We start from the raw sequence: 21,152 nt of genomic DNA on the forward strand, positions 1-21,152 counted from the left end.
CGACAGACACACAAACGAACACAAACATACACACAAAATTCAAGCTTTCGCAACAAACTGTTGCCTCATCAGGAAAGAGGGAAGGAGAGGGAAAGACGAAAGGATGTGGGTTTTAAGGGAGAGGGTAAGGAGTCATTCCAGTCCCGGGAGCGGAAAGACTTACCTTAGGGGGAAAAAAGGACGGGTTTACACTCGCACACACACACATATCCATCCACACATATACAGACACAAGCAGACATATTAGTTCCTGTGATCCCGAATGGCAAATAAAAATTTATATTTAGATCTGTTTCACATGTATTCATGTCACATGGTTACATGTACAGTCCTCCATGTGCAATAAATATAAAACATTTGTTTAGTGGATGTATAAAAATAGAATTTATAAAAAGTGTCACTGTTCGGAGATGTACTGACTTCTTCCACTTTAAACTTCATGATTACCAGTTAAAAGAAAGATCGGAGTATTGTAACTCAAACTGCCAAAGACTGTTTCTGTAATACTTTAATAATTTACATGAGAAAATTATTGTACAGGCTCTTAAAATACAAAATATCATTTAACAGCAGTATAACAGACAACAAAGTTAAGAAATTTTGTATACACATAATACAAGTATTTACATCTTTTCCATAAACTTACATTACTGATAGTTCAGCAGAATGTGCATGAGAAATTGGCCAGTCAGTCAGTCTTCCAAATCCTCAACAAGAAATTGAAACTTTTGTTTTGAAGTGGAATATATTTTATTCATTAACTTCTAAATTGTTTACTGTATTTCCAATCAGCAGTTTATAAACAAAATTGCAAGTAATAGATAAAACAATATTTACAGAGTGAGCTCAGTATCCCAGCAAATTTACTGAATCTAATACAAATTACCTAAGACCATACATGTCTGATTTCTGAAAAATAAAATAATGGAATATAGAAACTGTTATGAGAATGTTTCATGGAATGTGTTTTTGACAATCACAGATCAAACTATGTCACACAAAAATAACTGTTAGAGTTCTTTACTTTCTCTTTTAAAACTACATCCCCTAAACTGCTTCATTTTCAGTGCCTACTAAGACAAAATTTATAAAAGAAGAAAAATTTCTGTACCTAATATGTTTTATACATTTCATAAAACAACAATATAGGTGACACATAGGACTGAACAGCAAAAGTTTTGAGAGTCAATAGTACAAAATCATCTTTATTATTTCTCTTCTATTGAATGTGCGTAAAAGTTATGATTTTTTATGTTACTTGTGTGAATTCAGGTAAACTGTTCTTCACTTAATGTACTTGTGTTGTTAATTTTTTGTTGAATTTTATTGCTTTTGGAAGCATATCAAATAGTGTCAGGTACAGCAGTCTCAAACATCAGTATGAAATGGAAAAGACATATGGTTGCTGAGATTTGCAAAGGTTAAACGTCAAAACTTGCTTGCTGGCCAGAGATGAAGTGGCAGAAAAAAAAAATAATAACTGTATAAAAACGAAAACTTTAAAACAGAAAACTGTAGAATTACAAGGAGACATTATGGCTGACCAGTACCTACCTCCAGGATGAAAAATACCAAATACATGTTGAAAGGAAATCACTTAAAAAACATAAACACACTTACACATCACACACCACACACAATATTTTCTCCCTGAGAAATGAACAATCAAAACAGTGAAAAATTATAGACTAAGGGATCTAGTGTACATCAAGAACTGCAAATGTTGAAGAGGTTTTCACAGCACTCTGTATACAAGTGAAGTATGTAGCAAGTAACTGAAACACATATTGACATAGTCTTGGCAATAAAGTACTGTACTAGTGGTGAACTGTTTGTTCACACTGTAAAATCAATAAGCTGTCTGAAGCAGAGAATTGCTCATTCTCCTGACAAATGATTTTGGCTGTTGCATACCGCCATGAGCAGGGGTAAACACATAGAGATTTGAAACTGTAAAATATATTGTTTAACAAGAGTCAAAACTCGAAACTGACTGAATTTGGATCTAGAGTCACACCCTTTAACATTCTTCTTGATTTCCACTGTATTCACAACTATAATTGTTTCTGGTCAGGAACTGCCTAGGTTCTGAAGTTGGTATCTGGAGTACGGGTGTGGTTCTTTTAGCATAACTAAATCAAAATGCAGTTCACCTTGTCATTATCCATGAAGTGAGTTATAGGTTGTGTAAACACCAAAACTTGGCATACTGCTCTAAAACTTTTTAAAAAATGGGAAAAAACTTAAATTAGAAGCTCAACAAGCAACATGTATGGTGCTCTATAAAATATCCTAATAAAATCATTTATAAAGAGAAAAGACTGAAAGAAAGTTCCAAGCACAGACTGCATTATTACACATGTGGCAAAGACTCTCACATAGTAATTATACATATGTATGACAGCATTTTAATGTGTTATCTGGCAAGACAACATATATAACTTCTTTTATAATTATCTACTGCAAAAGTATTACTGACATTAATCATAACAAAATCCTTCAATAATGTTCTTTGGTTTGCCAAAACACAAATAATCTTCAGTCTTTTAATAATTAATTCATCCCCACCATCATCTTACAACAGAGAAATAGTATCCACAGTCTCTTATAGTGTTCGACTTTTCCAGAAGTCCTTACTCTTCACACTTACAAATGGCAGTACTCAAGAGAACATTACTTCTTTTGCCACCACAAAAAAAAAAATTAACAAATGCAAATATTTAGTATGTTTGAGAAAACTGTATACTATTTTCAAATACATATATTCTTTGGTTAACTGAGATAGTTACAAGAGTTTTGGAAGCATTCTGTTCCAATTAAAGCTAGAAGTGCTGCTAGTTGGCTCTTTAATGTACATGAAAGAAAGAGCAATAACTTCCTAAAGCATACATGGCCACAGTCTTGATAAACAACTTATCCTCTGTGGAGATGATTTGATTTTATCCATGTTATCTATATAGAATAATCATTAAATTAACAAAATGATACACTAATCTAGTGCTTAAATGCTGAACTAAGCATGTTTTAGACTAATGAATATCACAAAACGACAACTTTGATGTTGGTCTGTTTGGCTAAAAACAGAAAGATAAAAAATATATATTTCTAATTGCAAAGTGCATGGGCAAGCTCTGTGAGTACTATTTCTAAACAGCTTGCAGTATGCACATACAGTTCACAAAATAAGTTTTTGTTTACAAAAATCTTAGCTGAATTAGCTATGAGGAATGATGTATAATTGTACTGCACATTTGGAACAAAGAGGAAAATTCTTGCAGTTGTCTTACAAAACTGCTTATAAATTATATTCTCATTACAATGGACTGTTCAAAGAGGTTTGGGTACATTGCTCACAAACTGGCCAATGTAATTTCCACGTGGATTGTAATTTGCTACAATTATAGCTCTTCCATTTTTGGAGCGTGCTATCCCCATACCAAGTTCTTTGCTGCTCCTCCATATCATTTGTGAAAAGTGACCTAAATGAGAAGAAAAAACTATGAAGAGTTAAATGTTCCTGTCACAATAAGACAAAAATATATTTTAATGCATTTTTGTGGATTTCAAATAAACTACAAATAATTCTAGTGACAATGACTCTACTACAAACTTTTTTGAGGCAATGTAAACATTCTCTCATAATAAGCAATGTAATCTGTTATTACATGATAATTATAATTAACACATTAACCAACAAGTCTGAGGTATTCTGTCTCATTGAAACTGAAACTGAATCACTGGGAGTCACTACATCTATTTTGGGGAAACCTATTATGTCTGGTGTCAAGAGGAGGCAAACACAAAAGGATATGGATCTATTAATCAACAGCAGTTCAAACATACAGCAAATGGTGGTACCCCTTATAGAAATGGCAGCAAGTGACAGGGAAGGATGCTAGGTGCTATCAGTGTGTATGTCTGAGAGCCTCATTCAACACACTAAAGAGGCTGATCCACCAGGTATTGAGAAAAAAAGATGCAATCAACTGCAGATTGTGGCACACATTGGGGGCAAAGGGTGCCTGTCATCTTGGCTCCAAGGTCATACTTGTGTCACTCCAGCAACTGGCAGAGACGGTTGAGAAGACAGCCTTGCGCATGGAGTTTCAATGAAGCTCACAATTTGCAGCACTGTCCCCAGAACTGATTGTGGCCTTTGGTTCTGAGTTGAGTGGAACAACTGAATCAGAGACTTTGAAAGTTTTTTGACAAGCCAGGCTGTGATTTCCTGGACTTGCATCATAAGGTTGAGAACTGTAGTGCCCCCTAAATGGTTCAGGTGTACACTACACATCAGAGGCTACTGTACTACTCAGGTAGCTGATTGTGTGCAGGGTGTACATATGGTTTTTTTTTTAGATTAGGCAACTTTCCACCCAATCCAGATAATGATAGCTGTAGATAAGGGTAATATTGAAAAAAATGCCTCCCACAGGTCAGAGTGTTAAAACTGTAATGGTAAACTGCTGAAGCATTTGTGACAAAGTACTAGAGTTTGTAGTATTCATGAAAAGCAGTGAAGCTCACATAATACAGACAGCTGATGGAAACCTGAAATTGATAGCAGTGAGATTTTTGAGGACAATTTAAGTGTATCTGAAAAGTACAGGTAAATGAAAAACGGAAGTTGTGTATTTGTTGCAGTAGACAAGAAATGCACATCATCAAATTGAAGCTGCATGTGCCACCAGACTCATCTCCTGGCGTAATAGAAAACTAGAGAAAGCCCCAGTGCATTTGGGGACTTGAATATCCAACAATTAATTGGGAAAATTACAGTTTTGTTAGTGGTGGGCTGAAAACTACCTAAAACAGATGGTTAGGAACCCCACTCATGATAGGAACATATTGTATCTACGAGTAATTGCAACAAACAGATCTTTGATGATGTCCAAACAGATCTTTGATGATGTCCAAACAGATCTTTGATGATGTCCAAACAGATCTTTGATGATGACCACACAGATCTTTGATGATGACCAAACAGATCTTTGATGATGTCCAAACAGATCTTTGATGATGTCCAGATGGAAACTAGTATCAATAACTGTGTTGCAGTTGTGGCGAAAATGATTACCAAAGTACAAAGGACAACTAAACCAAGCAGAAAGATATAAATGAACAGTTAACTATATAAAACATCAGTAGTGTCATATCTCAATGGTAAACTTGAAAATTTCAGCACAGGGCAAGAGCATGTACAGGAACTATGGCTCAAGTTTAAAAGAATAGCTGACCATGTATTGAATAGATATGTACTCAGTGGAACAGTCCATAGTGAAGCCTCCATGGTACACAGTCTCTGTAAAGAAACTTCTAAAGGAACAAAGACTGCTGCATAATAGGCGTAAAACAAAGCGTAGGGCTTTAGATAGGGGGATGCTGAATGACAAGCATTTGGCTGTCAAGAGATACTACTACTCTATCAGAATATTGTCAAACGATATTTCACAGAACCCAAAGAAATTCTGGTCATTTGTAAAGGCTGTTAGTGGCACCAAAGTTAAGTGTCCAGTCCCTAGCAAATGAAACAGGAGCTGAAACTGAGGGCAGTAAAGCAAAAGCTGAAACGCTTAATTCCATTTTCAAATATACCTTTACAAAGGAAAACCCAGGAGAAGTGCCTCAATTTAATCCTCGCACCACTGAAAAGATGAATAAAATCAGTATTAGTGTCAGTGATGTTGAGAAACAACTGAAATTGTTGAAACTGAACAAAGCTCCAGGACCTGATGGAATCCCTGTCAGATTCTATACTGAATTTGTGTCCAAGTTGCCCTCTTCCAACTATCATCTATCACACATCCCTTGAATAAAAAACTGTGTCCAGTTCTTGGAAAAAAGCTCAGGTCACACCTGTCTACAAGAAGGGTTGTAGAAGGGGTCCGCAAAACTACCATTCAATATCCTTGACATTGATTTGTTGTAGAATGAGATATCTTGAACAGAATGGCCTCCTCAGTGCCAACCAGCATGAATTCTGGAAAAAAACAATGATCATGTGAAACCCACTTTTCTCACATGACATACTAAAAGCGTCTAGCATCTAGCACATGTTGGTCTAGCGATTATACATGTTGGTTTTTGAACATTTTTTAACACATTCTAAATTGATTTCTGAATGAATCTTAAGTTGATTTTTGAATTTATACACAGTGTATGTGATATGTCTGCCAGGGGAATCCCCATCACATCTAGAAATAAAAATCTTTCATGCAGACTAAGGGTGACACGGCACACAAGCTGAGCTGAATAAACTCAAACAGGCGAATGCCAATCACTGTTTGTTTATGTGCTTGATTGGGTATGCAAATGATAAACATTATTTTAATCATTAGTGAAATATATAGATTCAGACTATCAGAATGTGAATAAACAACTAACAGGAATAACAGGTAAGAAAGATTACATATTATCTTGTTGGTACATCTGAGAAAATGAAATTATGACACAAAATTTTTGTCACACTACTAAAGGTGATCCCTAGTCTGCAGCTCCTTAAACTCTGTTTTAAGAATAGCACAGAAAATGTTTTGTACAGGCATGCAATAATGCCTAATTGGAGAATAGACATGGGATAACTGAACTGGTTAGTGAAGTTAACCAGAGAATAAGTTTTCACAACTTACTTGATTATGGAATTAGTAATGACAAGACCATTTGTTAGAATGAGAAAGGAGAAGAAACATGGACATCACACAGATTATACTGAAGAATATGACAATCCCAAATTTATATAAAAATTTTGAACTAACACTACTTTCCAATCTCATGCTTGAGGAATTGGAGTGTATGAATTAAATGTGAAACTATTTCCTAACATAAAACTTTTTGCTTGTAGTAGACCTAACAGGCATTTGATATTGGTACTTCATGAATCATATTCTGTAGTGTTGTTTATATAAATTACATACATAAAAATGACCATTTTCATTTCCACTGTTTTTATGGCTTCCATTACAAAACATACACATTTGGATTCCACAGAGCAAAATACAGTGCATGCAATAGAAGAATGCTGTGTGAAGAGGCATGCCACTGCATTTTGGCACACTTAAGACCAAATAACATGTCTTACATTTCATCAAACACGTATGTTTCATATATCAAACTCATCAAAAAGATGTGCAGTACAAAATGAACATAATTTTGAATCATCTTTTTTTTTTTTTTTAATTCTTGGTGTCCTATCTGAAACGCTCAAGGGGGAGGGGGAGTGTCACTATCAAGTTTTTGTCCCAGTTTGGGAATATCATAGGTCTTGGGTTGCAGAGAAGGGCAGCACAAATAGTCACAAGTTTGTTTAATCCATGGAAGAGTGTCACAGAGATACTGAAGGAACTGAACACTGTTGAAGACAGGTGTAAAGTATCCCAAGAAAGTCTACTAACAAAGTTTCAAGAACCAACTTTAAATGGTGACTCTAGGAATAATACTACAATCCCCTGTATATTCTTCACATACAGATCATGAGAATAGGATTAGGATAATACCATATTTACTCGAATCTAAGCCGCACTCGAATCTAAGCCACACCTGAAAAATGAGACTCGAAATAAAGGAAAAAAAAAAAAAATCCCGAATCTAAGCCGCACCTGAAATTTGAGACTCGAAATTCAAGGGGAGAGAAAAGTTTTAGGCCGCACCTCCAAATCGAAACAAAGTTGGTCCATTGTAATATGAGACACAATTTAGGTCGAATGAATGACGATACAGCTACAGTAGTTTGGTTCGAGTCGTAAGCTTAGCAGTTAAGCTTTACCAGGTAGCCATTGCTATGCGTCAGGCGTTCCGTCCGTATTTATACGGGTACCCCTCCTTTTTCACGTGCTTCGGCTGGTTTGAATCGATTGTTTATTTTGCTTTGATTTGATAAGTGCCGTTTTCTTTGTTATAGGTGTTTGCGTCACTCTTAAGCTGAAAATGCATTACTGCACTGTGTCATGCATTGTTTGTCGCATTCTGATAGTGCGTGCTTACGGCCTGTCGTGGCTCGCGGCATGGCTTGCTTTTGCGCGCGCTACTGCCGCGTACAAAAAAGAGAGAGAGAGAGGAATCGTCTCATTAGTGAAACAATGGCAAGAGACGTTACTTACACTGCTGCTTTCTTTGATAATGATCAACAAGAATCAAATAATAGACTGCGTATGATGGAACATGTTCTGAACGAGAGTTTGGCGAAAATTTTCTCCGTTTGAAAATCTTTGCGGCCGCTTCTTTATTACATCAAATTCTGCACAGAAATTTGAGTCATCTTAGATTTAAAAATCTAGTCACTTGCCGTGCTTCATTTCTGACTGTATCACTATTAGGCATAAGAATAATACGAATATAAACATGACACGATACGTATATTCTTCCGCGTTTGCTGTTGTCTCACTCTAGTTTCGTAGTTTATTAGGCAGAAGGATTTAAATGAGATAGCAGCAAACACGAAAGAATACATGGCAAAATGTTTAATTCGTATTATTCTTATGGTGAAGAGAATACTGTATGTGATTCAAATTTTATCAGGTTCCTATTAGCAACCATCTCTTCTCACAGATAGGAAAAAATTCAGAACATAGAGTTGGCCATATTGACAAACATCCCAAACAGTCTTGCCAGTCAGATTTTTGTAGTACACTGAAATTGTGCTACATTCGAAGATGAACAACACGGAATTTGTATTTACTTCGTTGGATAATGTACGAAAATGCAGTGGTCGAAACTCGCAGCGGAGAAAAAAAGCTCGTCTTCCACTTTTTTTAAAAAAAATTATTTACTGACGCAGAGGTTTTGGCGCCAGTATTTATCTTTGTGCCTACAAAGCATGCCCGCGTAGCGCTACATATATTCGACGGCAGAAGTTAGTTGTGGTGGCACGTACCAACATTTTTCATAACTTCCGCTTGCTTTGCACTCGATTCTAAGCCGCAGGCGGTTTTTTGGATTACGAAAACCGGAAAAAAAGTGCGCCTTAGATTCGAGTAAATACGGTAACTACATGCACAGAGGCATTCACACAATCATTCTTCCTGCACTCCATACATGAATGGAACAGGAAGAACCCCTAATAACTGGTACAATGGGACAGTGGTTTGCAGAATATAGATGTAGATGTAGTTGCAGATGGTGTAAGGCCATGTCTGTGCCACCCTACCCCTGTGATTCACCTGTAAATGGATTAATGTAAGTCCTGAATTGTGTTCACAGGAATTTTGTAATTTCGTCATGCTGTGAAAAATTTTCACCAGATGCTACACATTGCACTGAATCACAATCCATTACAAAACTGCAAATTATCTGTAATATTACAGGTGATTATGAATGCAAAAGTGATCAAAGTCAACCTGAAATTCTTCAAGCCACACTTGAACAGAAGTATGGGGTTTCTTCAATAGGTATCAAAACTGACATCCCAAAATGAAATTTATTTCAGATGTATGTGCAACTGTAAGACTGTTCAGGAACCCCATCAAAGTTACATGGATCACTTCAATCATACAGAAACTATTTCTTTTCAGCATAGTTGGGCACATGACCATTAATCATCAATTACCATCTTCAGAAATCATGTTGTGGCAAGTTCGGGGCAAGTAGGTGTGTGGCTAAAATTGATTGCACGTGATCAATGCAAACAGTCAAGCATGAGTGAGAATAATTAGGTGTTGGCTGTTTATGATTGTATGTTAACTGAGATCAGGTTACACACTACTTTTGTTTAGTGGATTGACTTTAAACTACATGATGGAATCAGATTCTAGCTCTACAACTGATGAATATCTATGGTTGCATTAAGGTGGTTACATTAATTTTGTATCCAAATTGGGAGAGCAAACACTTGTCAACTGTAAATTGTGCTTGCCTAAAAGATCAACAATTAGGGCTCACACTTCAAGCCATAATTATCTGAAACAACATGTAAAGAGAGGACACAAATCTTGGTATGTTGAATTTGAAACAAAAGTGAGGGCAGGGTCTGGTCAAGGGAAATCTTGGGCAGTCAGACAAAGAGAGAGGAATCATTAAAAGCAATTTGGTTAAAAGAATATGACAGAGAAGCACTGGTGAAACTTTTTGTGATTGCAGCAATTGGCAGTGATGTTTCTCAACCTAGTGTGCACCAGTGTGTCATAACATTAATAAATAAATAATTATAAAACTACATGATTTGGTCATATGTTTGATTCCCTTGCTCATTTCCCTACAGCCACAATACATCATTAACTCTGCTGAGTTTAGAGGTGGATATTACAATGCCTCACTGATGAGTACCTACTCCTGTTCAACAGCATCAGTCATTTGAGTGTTATCACATTGTGAGCCTACAAGTAGTTGGATGGGCATATCAATGGATATGTTGGGCACAACATGTTCATGGTTGTCACAACTTTCAGCTGTGGTCTATGGAATATTCCCACACCTGCAGATCAGATTCTGGACTTCTACATAGTATGAACATCAAGATAGATGCATTGTGCAGGCAATGATGGAAGGCCAAACTTCAATCAGGCATAAAATCTGAGCACTTGTTGCATCCACTGTGTCATCAGAGCCACTGGAAACCATCTGCTTGCAGCCAGAATAAGAACACAGACTACCACTGAAACCACAGAACAGCTAAACATGGCTACTCTGGTGTTGTGAAAGAGGTAAAGTAACCAGTGCCTGCTACATTACACAGACAGTGACCACATGCTGAAGGCAGTTTCTTCATTAGGAAGGTGATGTGGTTTTTCAGCAGTATAATGCACATCCACATACAGCTGCTGCGATGCAACATGCTCTTCATGATGAACAACAACTGCCCTTGCCAGTAAGATCACTAGATGCCTCACCAGTTTAGCACACTGCAACAAAAGGCCCAAGATGCTTGGGACAATCTGTCACAGGATACCATTTGGCACCTTTATGATTGTTTGCAATCTTTGCATGTGAGTATACACACCTATATTGCCACCAGAGATGGGTACACTGCAAATTTATTCAACTGTTTGGGCACCATTTACTGTGATGTGTACTTCTCATTTGGTCTGAATTTATTATGTTACTGTTGTGGTCTTCAGTCTGAAGACTGGTTTGATGCAGCTTTTCATTCTACTTAATCCTGTGCAACTATCTTCATCTGAGTACAGCTATTGCAACCTGCATCCATCTGAATCTGCTTACCGTATTCATCTCTTGGTCTCCCTGTGTGATTTTCACCTCCCCCCCCTCCCCCAACTTCCCTCCATATAATCTATCGATCTAACCTACTTTCTTGTGTAGCACCACATTTCAAAAGCCTCTACTCTCTTCTTGTCTGATCTGTTTATCATCCATGCTTCGCTTCCATGCATGACAAACTCCAGAGAAATACCTTTAGAAAAGACTTCCTAACTATTAGGCCTATATTTGAGTTAACAAATTTCTTTTCTTCAGAAATGCTTTTTTTTGCTATTGCTAGTCAACATTTTATATCATCTTTACTTTGCACAAGTAGCAAAACTGATCTACTACTTCAAGTGTCTCATTTCCTAATCTAATTCACAATTCGAATGTATTCCATTAACCTTGCTGCCCCACAACCTCCTGATGCTGTACCTGTTGGCAGTCTAGTCCCTGCACACTCCACCAGACAGCATCTCGAATGCAACTTGACGTGCCTTCTTTATAGGAAGTAGCAATCTGTCAGTACCTGCTTTCTTTGGAATTGGAATTATTACATTTTTTTTGTAGTCTGATGATATTTCGTCTGTCTCCTACATCTTGCACTCCATATGGAATAGTTTTGTAATGGCTGGCTCTCCCAAGTCTATTGGTAGTCATGATGGGGCCTTGTTTCAACATACGTCTTTCACTGCTCGGTCAAATTTTCCATCTGAGCTCTTGATATTCATACAGCTGCTGCTTTTTTCTCCTAAGACCTCTTTAATTTTCCTGGCGGTGGTTTCTATGTTCCCCATAGTGAAATATGCTTCTAAATCCTTACATTTGTCCTCTAGTCATTTCTGCTTAACCATTTTGCACTTCCTGTCAATCTCATTGTATGGGCATTTGTATCTCCTTTCACATGCTTCATTTATGGCATTTTTATATTTTCTGCTTTCAACAATTAAATTCATTATCTCCTGTTATGTTTAGGGATTTCTACTAGGCCTTATCATTTTACATATTTGATCCTCTGTGCCTACAATGATGAACTAGCTGCCATGTCACTTGTCAAGAAAATGACCCTGTCTTGACGATACTGCTCTTTTTCTGGTAGTGTAGTTTTAACAATGTATACGATTACTATTCAATACAATGATACAGTAACGGTAACTTTAACTTTATCTGATGACTGCTTGTGCAGGGTACGCCAGCCATGGAAGCTGCTCTTGCCAATTGAATGGGACCAGTGGGACGACACTATGCCCCCATCTTTTGTTGTGGGTTTTAGCCTGTAGGCCATACAGACATACGCACCTTGTCGGCCAGTGTCATTCAAGCAGTGAAACAGGCATCATGAGTATAACAGTGAAGTTTGTGAATTCAAAAATGGGAAGAGTGAATTATTCAATATTTGCAATTCGTATGTGCATACAGAGTCAGCTCATACTGTTGATAGATTGTTTGAACAGAAGTTTCCAGGTGTTTGAGTTCTAAGTCGTGATGCAGTTCACAAATTAATGAATAAATTTCGTGAAATGTGAGGTGTTCAAGACACTGCATATTGCCTGGAAAATTCCCCTAAAATGTCTCTTAGGCATCTTTCAAAGCAAACACAAATATGATGCACCTCTGCACATAAAGTATCTGTAGTACAAGAACTTTGACCTCGTGATCTCACAAATGGGTTTTAAAACAAGTGCATAAAGGTGAAATGGTTCCTTACCTCATTCTGTTTTCAGATGAGGCTTGGTTCCATTTACACGGATATGTTACTTCCCAAAACTGTTGACACTGCAGTGCACATAGACCTGTTGTGCTTCATGAGGAACCTCTTCATGATCAGAAAATAGGGGTGTGGTACACCGTTAGTGGTGAAAGAATAATACACCCAGTTTTTTTAATGACACAGTTATAAGTGAAAGATACGTGCAAAACATTTTGCGAACATTTTTTATTGAACTGAGGTGAAAGAGAATGAAGCTTCACATTTTTTCAACAGGATTCAGTCAGGGCTCATATGGCCAATGTTTCTTAGCATGCAATTCATGATGTGTATGATAAAAGGTGATTAGTAACAATATTTGCCTCCTAGATGTCCTGATTTAACACACTGATTTTTCTTTGTGGGGTGCACCGAAGGACAAAGTGTACACAACAAATCCTCACATGATAAAGGAACTCAAGGATAATATCCATGAATCAATTAATTCAATATCTCAGAGAGGATTACATAGTGTGATTAATAATTTCTTGAGTAGATGTCAGAAATGCATGGAAAATAATGGCACGCATTTCCAGCATCTCCTTGCATGACTTATTGAGTACAAAATTTATTCACTTATAATTTAAATGTAGACATGTCGTACCACAGCAGTAGCTGGGCAACACTGTGTCTGATCGCTGGGCAATGGAGCGCTCACTGTGTGGCGTCGAGTGTGCCGCGCAGGCAGTCATCAGATAGATGGAACACCCTGTATAATTCTTACAGGAGTTTAGATCTTACCCCTTCAGTCATAAGCAATCCTTTATGAAACATTTTAGAACCTATTCATCAATCACCAAGAACTACTTCCACAACTACTTTGATAGCCCAAAAGTGTTTCACTGTCTATTATGAAAATAGTAAGTTATAAGATAGATTTAAATAATTAACATCATGTTTTCTGATTAGCCCTGACACTTGGCGATATTAGGAAGTAAAAATACAGTCTGAATTAATCACAGAGAGTGAATATCTTGTTCTCATTTCCTGCATGTAGTATCGTGAAGCTTTTGTTTTTTTCATTACTAATATAATTGGTGCTGTAGATGTGGTTTGCTACTATAACAAAGCCTTGTCACATCCATCAGTCCCAAACAACAAAGTTGTAAAAAGTGCAGATTATTTACAGTACTACAACACCCATTGAAAACAATATGTAACATGATAGAGGTGTCATCCACTTCATGATGACTGATGTCTAGCATACAGTTCCTTTTCTAGTTATATTGCCTGATGACCATTCATACACTGCACATCAATGAAAACATTGAAGTCTTTACTTTTATTTCTTATGTATACATCATATTTTGACAGAAATGGGGTTGGAAGAGGGGGAAATATCACAAACCATGCAGTTTTGAGCAGTTTTGGTGGAATGTCAAGACTGAAGAATCACGAAGTCAAAAATCATACTTCCTTGAACAGTATCCTGAATATAGTTTAAATAACACTTTTCTACTTACGGGGATATTTTCATTTTTTTCTGGCTAGTCATTTAATTGCAATAATATACCAGGCTACACCCCGAGACTGCCATTACTGTTATAGCTACTACCACAAAGAAAACTTGGGTGTAAAGCTTGAATTTTGATAGTTACATCACTTTACCATTATTAATGAATAGTTCCCTCATTTGAGAGTTCAGAGTTAGCTTGTAGTTGCTTTCATTGCTGCAATCCACGAAGGCTGTGATTGAGCCTAGCTGTCATACCAGTGCACTATCACCACTGTAATAAGTGCTAAGCACCTATTTCACCAACGACGAGTGGAAATATTGTTTTTGTGCTCCAATACAGTACTGCTATGTTCGGTGGCTGTTGAGTATGCAAGGCAAATTTCAGCCTTTTAAGAAACAGTAAAATGGGAAATTGAATATTATTGTTTAGTATACAAGCAGTCCTCAATAACTGAGGAATGGTATCTGTTGTGCATAAGTACAGTTAATAAAATTGAACTATGATGCACAGTGATTAGCTAGGATAAAGTTCACAGGGCAGAACAACAAATTAAAAAAAAAAAATAATTAGAAAAAGATTAAACTAACTACCTGACATTACCAGTGATTAGAAATTCTATGTCACTGATTACTGGAAATTTAATTATGGAATTCTTCCTCAATTTCAAACATGAATAACAATCATGGTTCTTTTTTTTGCCCTGTATCACTCTTTAAAGCACCACATTTTTGCCCAAAAAAATTTATGCCAGCACACTACACAAACCCATACAGAATGCAACACTGTTTGAATTCCACATGTGATTATCATATACATTTTCTGACACACAAGGCATTTTTTTAGATATTGTCTTCTTTGTTTTATTGTCTCTTTTTTCCCCCAAAGTCACAGTCATACAAGTTATATTTTGTTGCTGCTATGCAAACTTTCTGGGATGATTTGAATTCCACCTAGTCTCATAATTGTAATAAAGAACCATTGCCTATTTTGCAAGTGTCTTATTTCCTCACAAGTATTCGTCTCTTTCCTCTTACACTCAATTATTTTCCATCATTATAGGTAATTTATTGATTTTTTTATTTGAAACTGAATTTCTGAACAACACATCAACTTTCTTGAACGAAATTTCTGTCATTTGATCGTAGATTTGTATTCATTCTTTTCACACAATCAGGATTTCAGCTTTATAGCCATTTTCAAGGGCAATTTGAAATCTCAAAAAACAACCAACCTGCCTCATTCACATGTCATCATTGAAATAACATTTATCTGATCTCATAAACCAGTTGATGTATTAAAGGAGATGTGTATATATTTAAGAGACATAATATACTGAAACTGTGCATATACTGTACAACAAATAGTTTATAAGAGCAGGCAAATGTTATTTCGATGATGACATGTCAATTAGGAGGGCAGACATTTTTTGACATTTCAAATTGTGCTTGTTGAAATCATGATTGTTTGAAATGAACAAATACAAATCTACAGTCAAATGGCATAAATTTCTTCCAAAAAGTTCTAGGCAACTGTGGTCTCCCACGAAGGAAAAATTATTAACGCAACTAACAGTTTTACTACTCGTGCCAGTACAGGCTTCCACTTGAGTTTTCTAATTTCCCAATAGGCCTGCTACTGCTGGAAAGCACTTTCCTACATACAAGAAGCATTTCCTTAGATACAAGTCATGGAATTTTCCTTCTTATGGCCCCCTGAGTAACAGCATCCAGTATAAATTACTGTCATATGCCAGAACACTTTTTTGGTCATGTAAAACTTGGAAATTTTTAGTTTTTTTGCCTTCTTTTAAAATTAGTTTCATAATTCTTTCGATTATCTACACCTACACCTGCATCCATACTCTGCAAACTGTTCAACAGTTGCTGGTAGAGGGTACTTCCCATTGTACATATGGATCGCGGAATGGACAAATGTTTAAATAACTGAGTGCACACTGTAATTCATCTAATTTTGGGCTCATGATTCCTATCAGAGCAATAGGTGGACAGTTGTAGCATATTCCTAGAGTCATCATTTAAAGCCAGTTCTTGAAACTTTGTAAGTAGGTTTCTTGGGGTAGTTTGTGGCTATCTTCAAGTGTCTGCAAGTTAAGTTTTCTCAGCAACTTTGTGACACTCTCCCATGGGTCAATCAAACCTGGGATCATTCATGGTGCCCTTCTCTGTATACATTTAAAATCTGCTATGAGCCATATTTAGTATGGGTCCAACACACTTGAGCACCATTATAGGGTGGGTCTCAGGAATGATTGGTAACCAGTTTCCTTTGTAGACTGATTGCATTACCCTGCTATTATACCAACAAACTGAAGTCTGCCATCTGCCTCACCCATAACTGAGCCTATGAAACTGCTACATTTCATATCCCTACAATGTGTTATATCCTGATATCTGTACGAGTTGACCTATTCCAACTGTGAATCATTGATCTGCAGTCATATAATACTATAGTTATCTTTTTCATTTTGTGAAGTGCAAAATCTACATAAGGGTACTTCCTTATCAATAAATGCATTATCATGAAAAGGCTGAGGTGATTACTAATGTTGTCTGCAAGGTCTTTAATATACAACATGACCAGCAAGGGTCCCAACACACTCCCTTGGGCACACCCAAAGTTACTTATATATCTGTTGATGAAGTTCCATCCAAGATACCATGAGGCTTTCTCCCTAACAAAAAATTCTCAAACCATATATTTTTCTTGATACCCCACATGAGTGTACTTCTGATAATACACTGAAGTGGCAAATAAACTGGTATCAGCATGTGTATTCAAATACAGAGATAGGTAAACAGGCAGAATACGGCACTGTGATCGGCAATGCCTATGTAAGACAAGTGTCTGGCACAGTTGTTAAATCTGTTACTGCTGCTGCTTCGACATGGGCTTTTGCTGCTTCGACATGGGCTTTTGGAGCGTAAAACCCACTCGAGAACCCTTGACGACTGCACGATACAAAGCTTTAAGACTCACCTGGGCCTGTAAACACCAACATTGGACTGTTCATGACTGGAAACAAGTTGCCTGGTCAGGCGAGTCTTGTTTCAAATTGTTTCAAGCAGATGGACACATACAGGTATGGAGACAACTTCATGAATCCATGGACCCTGTATGTCAGCAGGGGACTGTTCAAAACTGGTGGAGGCTCTATAATGATGTGTGGCATGTGCAGTTGGAGTGATATGGGACCCCTGATACACTTAGATACAACTCTTGACAGGTGACATGTACGTAAGCATCCTGTCTGATCACCTGCATCCATTCATGTCCATTGTGCATTCCGATGGAACTGGGCGATTCCAGTAAGACAACCTGATACCCCACACATTCAGAATTGCTACAGAGTGGCTACAGGAACACTCTTCTGAGTTTAAACACTTCCACTGGCTATGAAACTCCCCAGAGATGAACATTATTCAGCATATCTGGAATGCCTTGCAACATGCTGTTCAGAAGAGATCTCCACTCCCTCATAGTCTTATGGATTTATGGACGGCCCTTCAGGACTCATGGTGTCAGTTCACTCCAGGACTACTTCAGACGTTAGCAGAGTCCATGCCATATTGTGTTGCGGCACTTCTTTGTGCTCACGGTGGCCCCACATGATATTAGGCAGGTGTACCAGTTCCTTTGCCTCTTCAGTGTGAAGTGTAGATGGGGTACTGAATCAAATGCTTCTTGGAAATCTAGAAATACTACATCTTCCTTACTGCCTTGATCTGCAGCTTTCAAGATGTGAGAAAAAAAGGAGATGGGTTTCATGTGATCGACATTTTCAGAACCCATGCTGGGTGACATGGAGAAGGTCATTCTGTTCAAGGTACCTCATTAAGTTTGAGCTCAGAATACATCTTAAGATTCAGGATATTGGACAGAAGTTTTGTGGATCACTTCTGCTACCTCTGTCATAGATGGATGTGATCTGTGCTTTGTTCCAACTACTGGTCATGGATTTTTGTTCAAGGAATCTGTGGCAGATTATAGCTAAAAGAGGTTCTAACTCAGCTGCACATTCAGTATAGAATCTGTGACAGTCAGCAGTTTTCTTAACTAGCTCTGAGTCGGAGCTGCTTGTGCTCTGTTCTTTTTCAGTGCAAAACTAAGTGTGCACACTGGTGATCAAGCACTTCTTACAAATTTGTAAATGGTGCCTAATCCCATTTATATGACAGCACATGTACTACTTATATGATGAGAAACCCTGGTATAACCATGGCAACAATTAGAGGTGAAATACAGACTGGAATTCAGCAACATATTACCCACAAGGATGAGCTGGATGAGGAAACAAAATCCAAGTACATTAAATATGTTATACTAGTCCTTTATGTAGAATTATGTACAAAGCTTGCACTCCATTTTTTGTCTTGTTCACACCTTTCCCCACATGACAAATAGCAACAATATACACCTGCCATTATTATAACAAAATGATTAATGATTAACCTTGCACTTCCAGAGAACTGTGGCACACCTATGCTTGTCCTGCAATGAATACACAGGAAGCCAGGGGCCATTCATAATGAAATTTATAACAGAATACCAGATACCCACATTTCAGAAGAATCATATCCCACATTACTTACATATGTAACAGTATTCATCACACACATATTCCCCAGTCAGAAGTAATACCTTCAGTGAGATGGAATGATTTTATGAACTCATTACTGATGAGATGTAACTACTATGGATGCAACCATTTGTTAAATGGACTATCATTGGAATGTGAAATAAAGTTCCCTTTCTTCTAGAGGAGAAGATTACTGTTTAACTCCAGTCAACAATGAGGTCACTGGACACAGCACAAGCTCAGAGTAGGGAGGGATGGAGACAGAAATTGGCCATGCCCTTTTAAAGGAACAATCCCAGTATTTGCCTTAAGTGATTTATGGTAATCTTGGAAAACCTAAATGTGGATGGGGATGCGGGTTTGTAACCGTCATCCCCATAAATGTGAGTCCAGTGTACTGACTACTGTGCTACCTCACCTCAGCCCCTTTTTTCTGGGTGCTACAAACAAAATTGACCACAGAGGAAAGGAATACAAAATAACAGCTTCCATGAATAACTGAAACAAGCAAAACTCTTCTCTGCTGAATGTTTGGTAAGATTGAATATACATTTATTTATGTACACACACTTTTCTCATAATTTTACAGGATGACCTGAAACAATGGAGGTAGAGATGTAAAACTCGACACACGTGCCTGAAATGACATGGGGTTTTATTTAAATCAAAAGAAGGTGCAAAAACCAGCCAATGCTCTCACTGGACAACAACATGTAAGTGACACTGCATGAAAACACCCACACTGCAGAATTTGAGCAACTGAAAATACTACAACATTCGGCAAATCTCACTGGACAATGAGAAAGTCATGGTGTGGTGTGGATTTATCACATCAATCATAATTAGACCCTTTTTCTTTGAGGAAATGTGAGGTGCTGCCTTTCAAACTGTCAGCATGAGAGGTGTGAGGTATACCAGTGTGTTACAGTATCGCATCACCTCTAGCATGGCTAATAACCAACTGCTGGAATGTATGACTTTTACACAGGATAGCACTCCACCCCATATTGCTACATGTGTGGAAGACCCCTTTGGCACCTCATTTGGTGAGAATCATGAGCTGAGCCTCCCCAGATCCCCAGAACTCATTCCATGGTTTTCTGAAGTCACAAGTCTGTCACAATCATCTTACCTCATTAGGGATGCTGAAAGACAACATCTGACAACAATTTGTCACGATACCTACTGATGTGCTGTACAGTGCTGTTCACAACGTTGTCTCTTGGCTACAGATATTATCGATGAATGACAGCCAACAGGTTGAGCATTTGTTGCAAAGAACATTTCTAACATTGCTAAAAATCAGTTGTTGTGCCAATTATTCCTTTTGTATCATATGAAACATCATCTGTTGGTCATTTTGTGCACTTTTTTTATTTCAGTAAAGCCTCATGTCATTTCAAGCATGTGTGTAAGTGGTTACCTCTCTACCTACATTATTCTGTTAAGTACTGAATCTCAAATGTTAACAGATTTTTAGGTCACCCTGTATTTTGAGTAAAAATCTGATAAAATACGAGTGTCATTCCAAAATTAATCCCTCCTACTTTTTTGTGGTGACTTTGGATGTCCATTCAAGACGTCACTGGTGTAGTGCTAATGCTTGAACCTCCCTCTTTCATTTTCAGCTGGTTACGTTGTTCTGTGGTAGTTGGCACCAGCAGGGGAGTGTATAAAACAGTGATGTGTGATTGAATTCCTTACTGCTGAAGAAATTGCACTGACTGAAATCCATACACACTTGCTAAATGTGAATGGAGATGATACAATAGACATGAGCAATGTGAGGCAATGGGTAATTTATTTTCAAGGTGGTGAAAAGGGTGTGCATGACAAGCCGCCATGGCACAATCAACCCTGAACAGCTGTCATCCCTTGCAGTGAAGAGCATTTTGATTAACTCATCCACACTGATCGGCGGACAACAACCAGAGAATTCTGTGCAAAGCTGAATGTTGGGTGTAATGCCTTGGAAATAATGTTGCAACATCTTAGTTATTGCAAAGTTTGTGCAAGTTGGGTTCCACGAGTGCTTATGGAAGAACAAAAAACTCCTGTAATGGAAATTTGTCAGGACCTGCTGGACCAATATCAAGCTGAAGGTGACAATTTTCTGAATAGCATCGTCACTGGAGATGAGAAGGGTGTTGCCACTACAAGCCAGAATCCAACAGACTGTTCATGGAGTGGAGACATGAGAATGCTCCATCAAAGAAGAAAT

General features: G+C 37.6%; 1 protein-coding gene across 4 annotated transcripts in view; it reads right to left on the bottom strand.

Moving 5' to 3' along the window:
* Positions 1–481: 481 nt before the first annotated feature.
* Positions 482–21,152, bottom strand: part of LOC126171053 (uncharacterized) — a 542,365-nt gene continuing 521,694 nt past the window's right edge. For all 4 annotated transcript variants that reach the window (XM_049920771.1, XM_049920769.1, XM_049920770.1 and 1 more), the window contains one exon: positions 482–3,479. In XM_049920771.1, coding sequence (XP_049776728.1) covers positions 3,328–3,479 — 152 coding nt within the window. In that variant the 3' untranslated portion in view covers positions 482–3,327. The remainder of the gene's footprint in view (positions 3,480–21,152) is intronic.

Source organism: Schistocerca cancellata, chromosome 1, assembly GCF_023864275.1.
Source record: "Schistocerca cancellata isolate TAMUIC-IGC-003103 chromosome 1, iqSchCanc2.1, whole genome shotgun sequence".
Taxonomy (NCBI): Eukaryota; Metazoa; Arthropoda; class Insecta; order Orthoptera; family Acrididae; genus Schistocerca; species Schistocerca cancellata.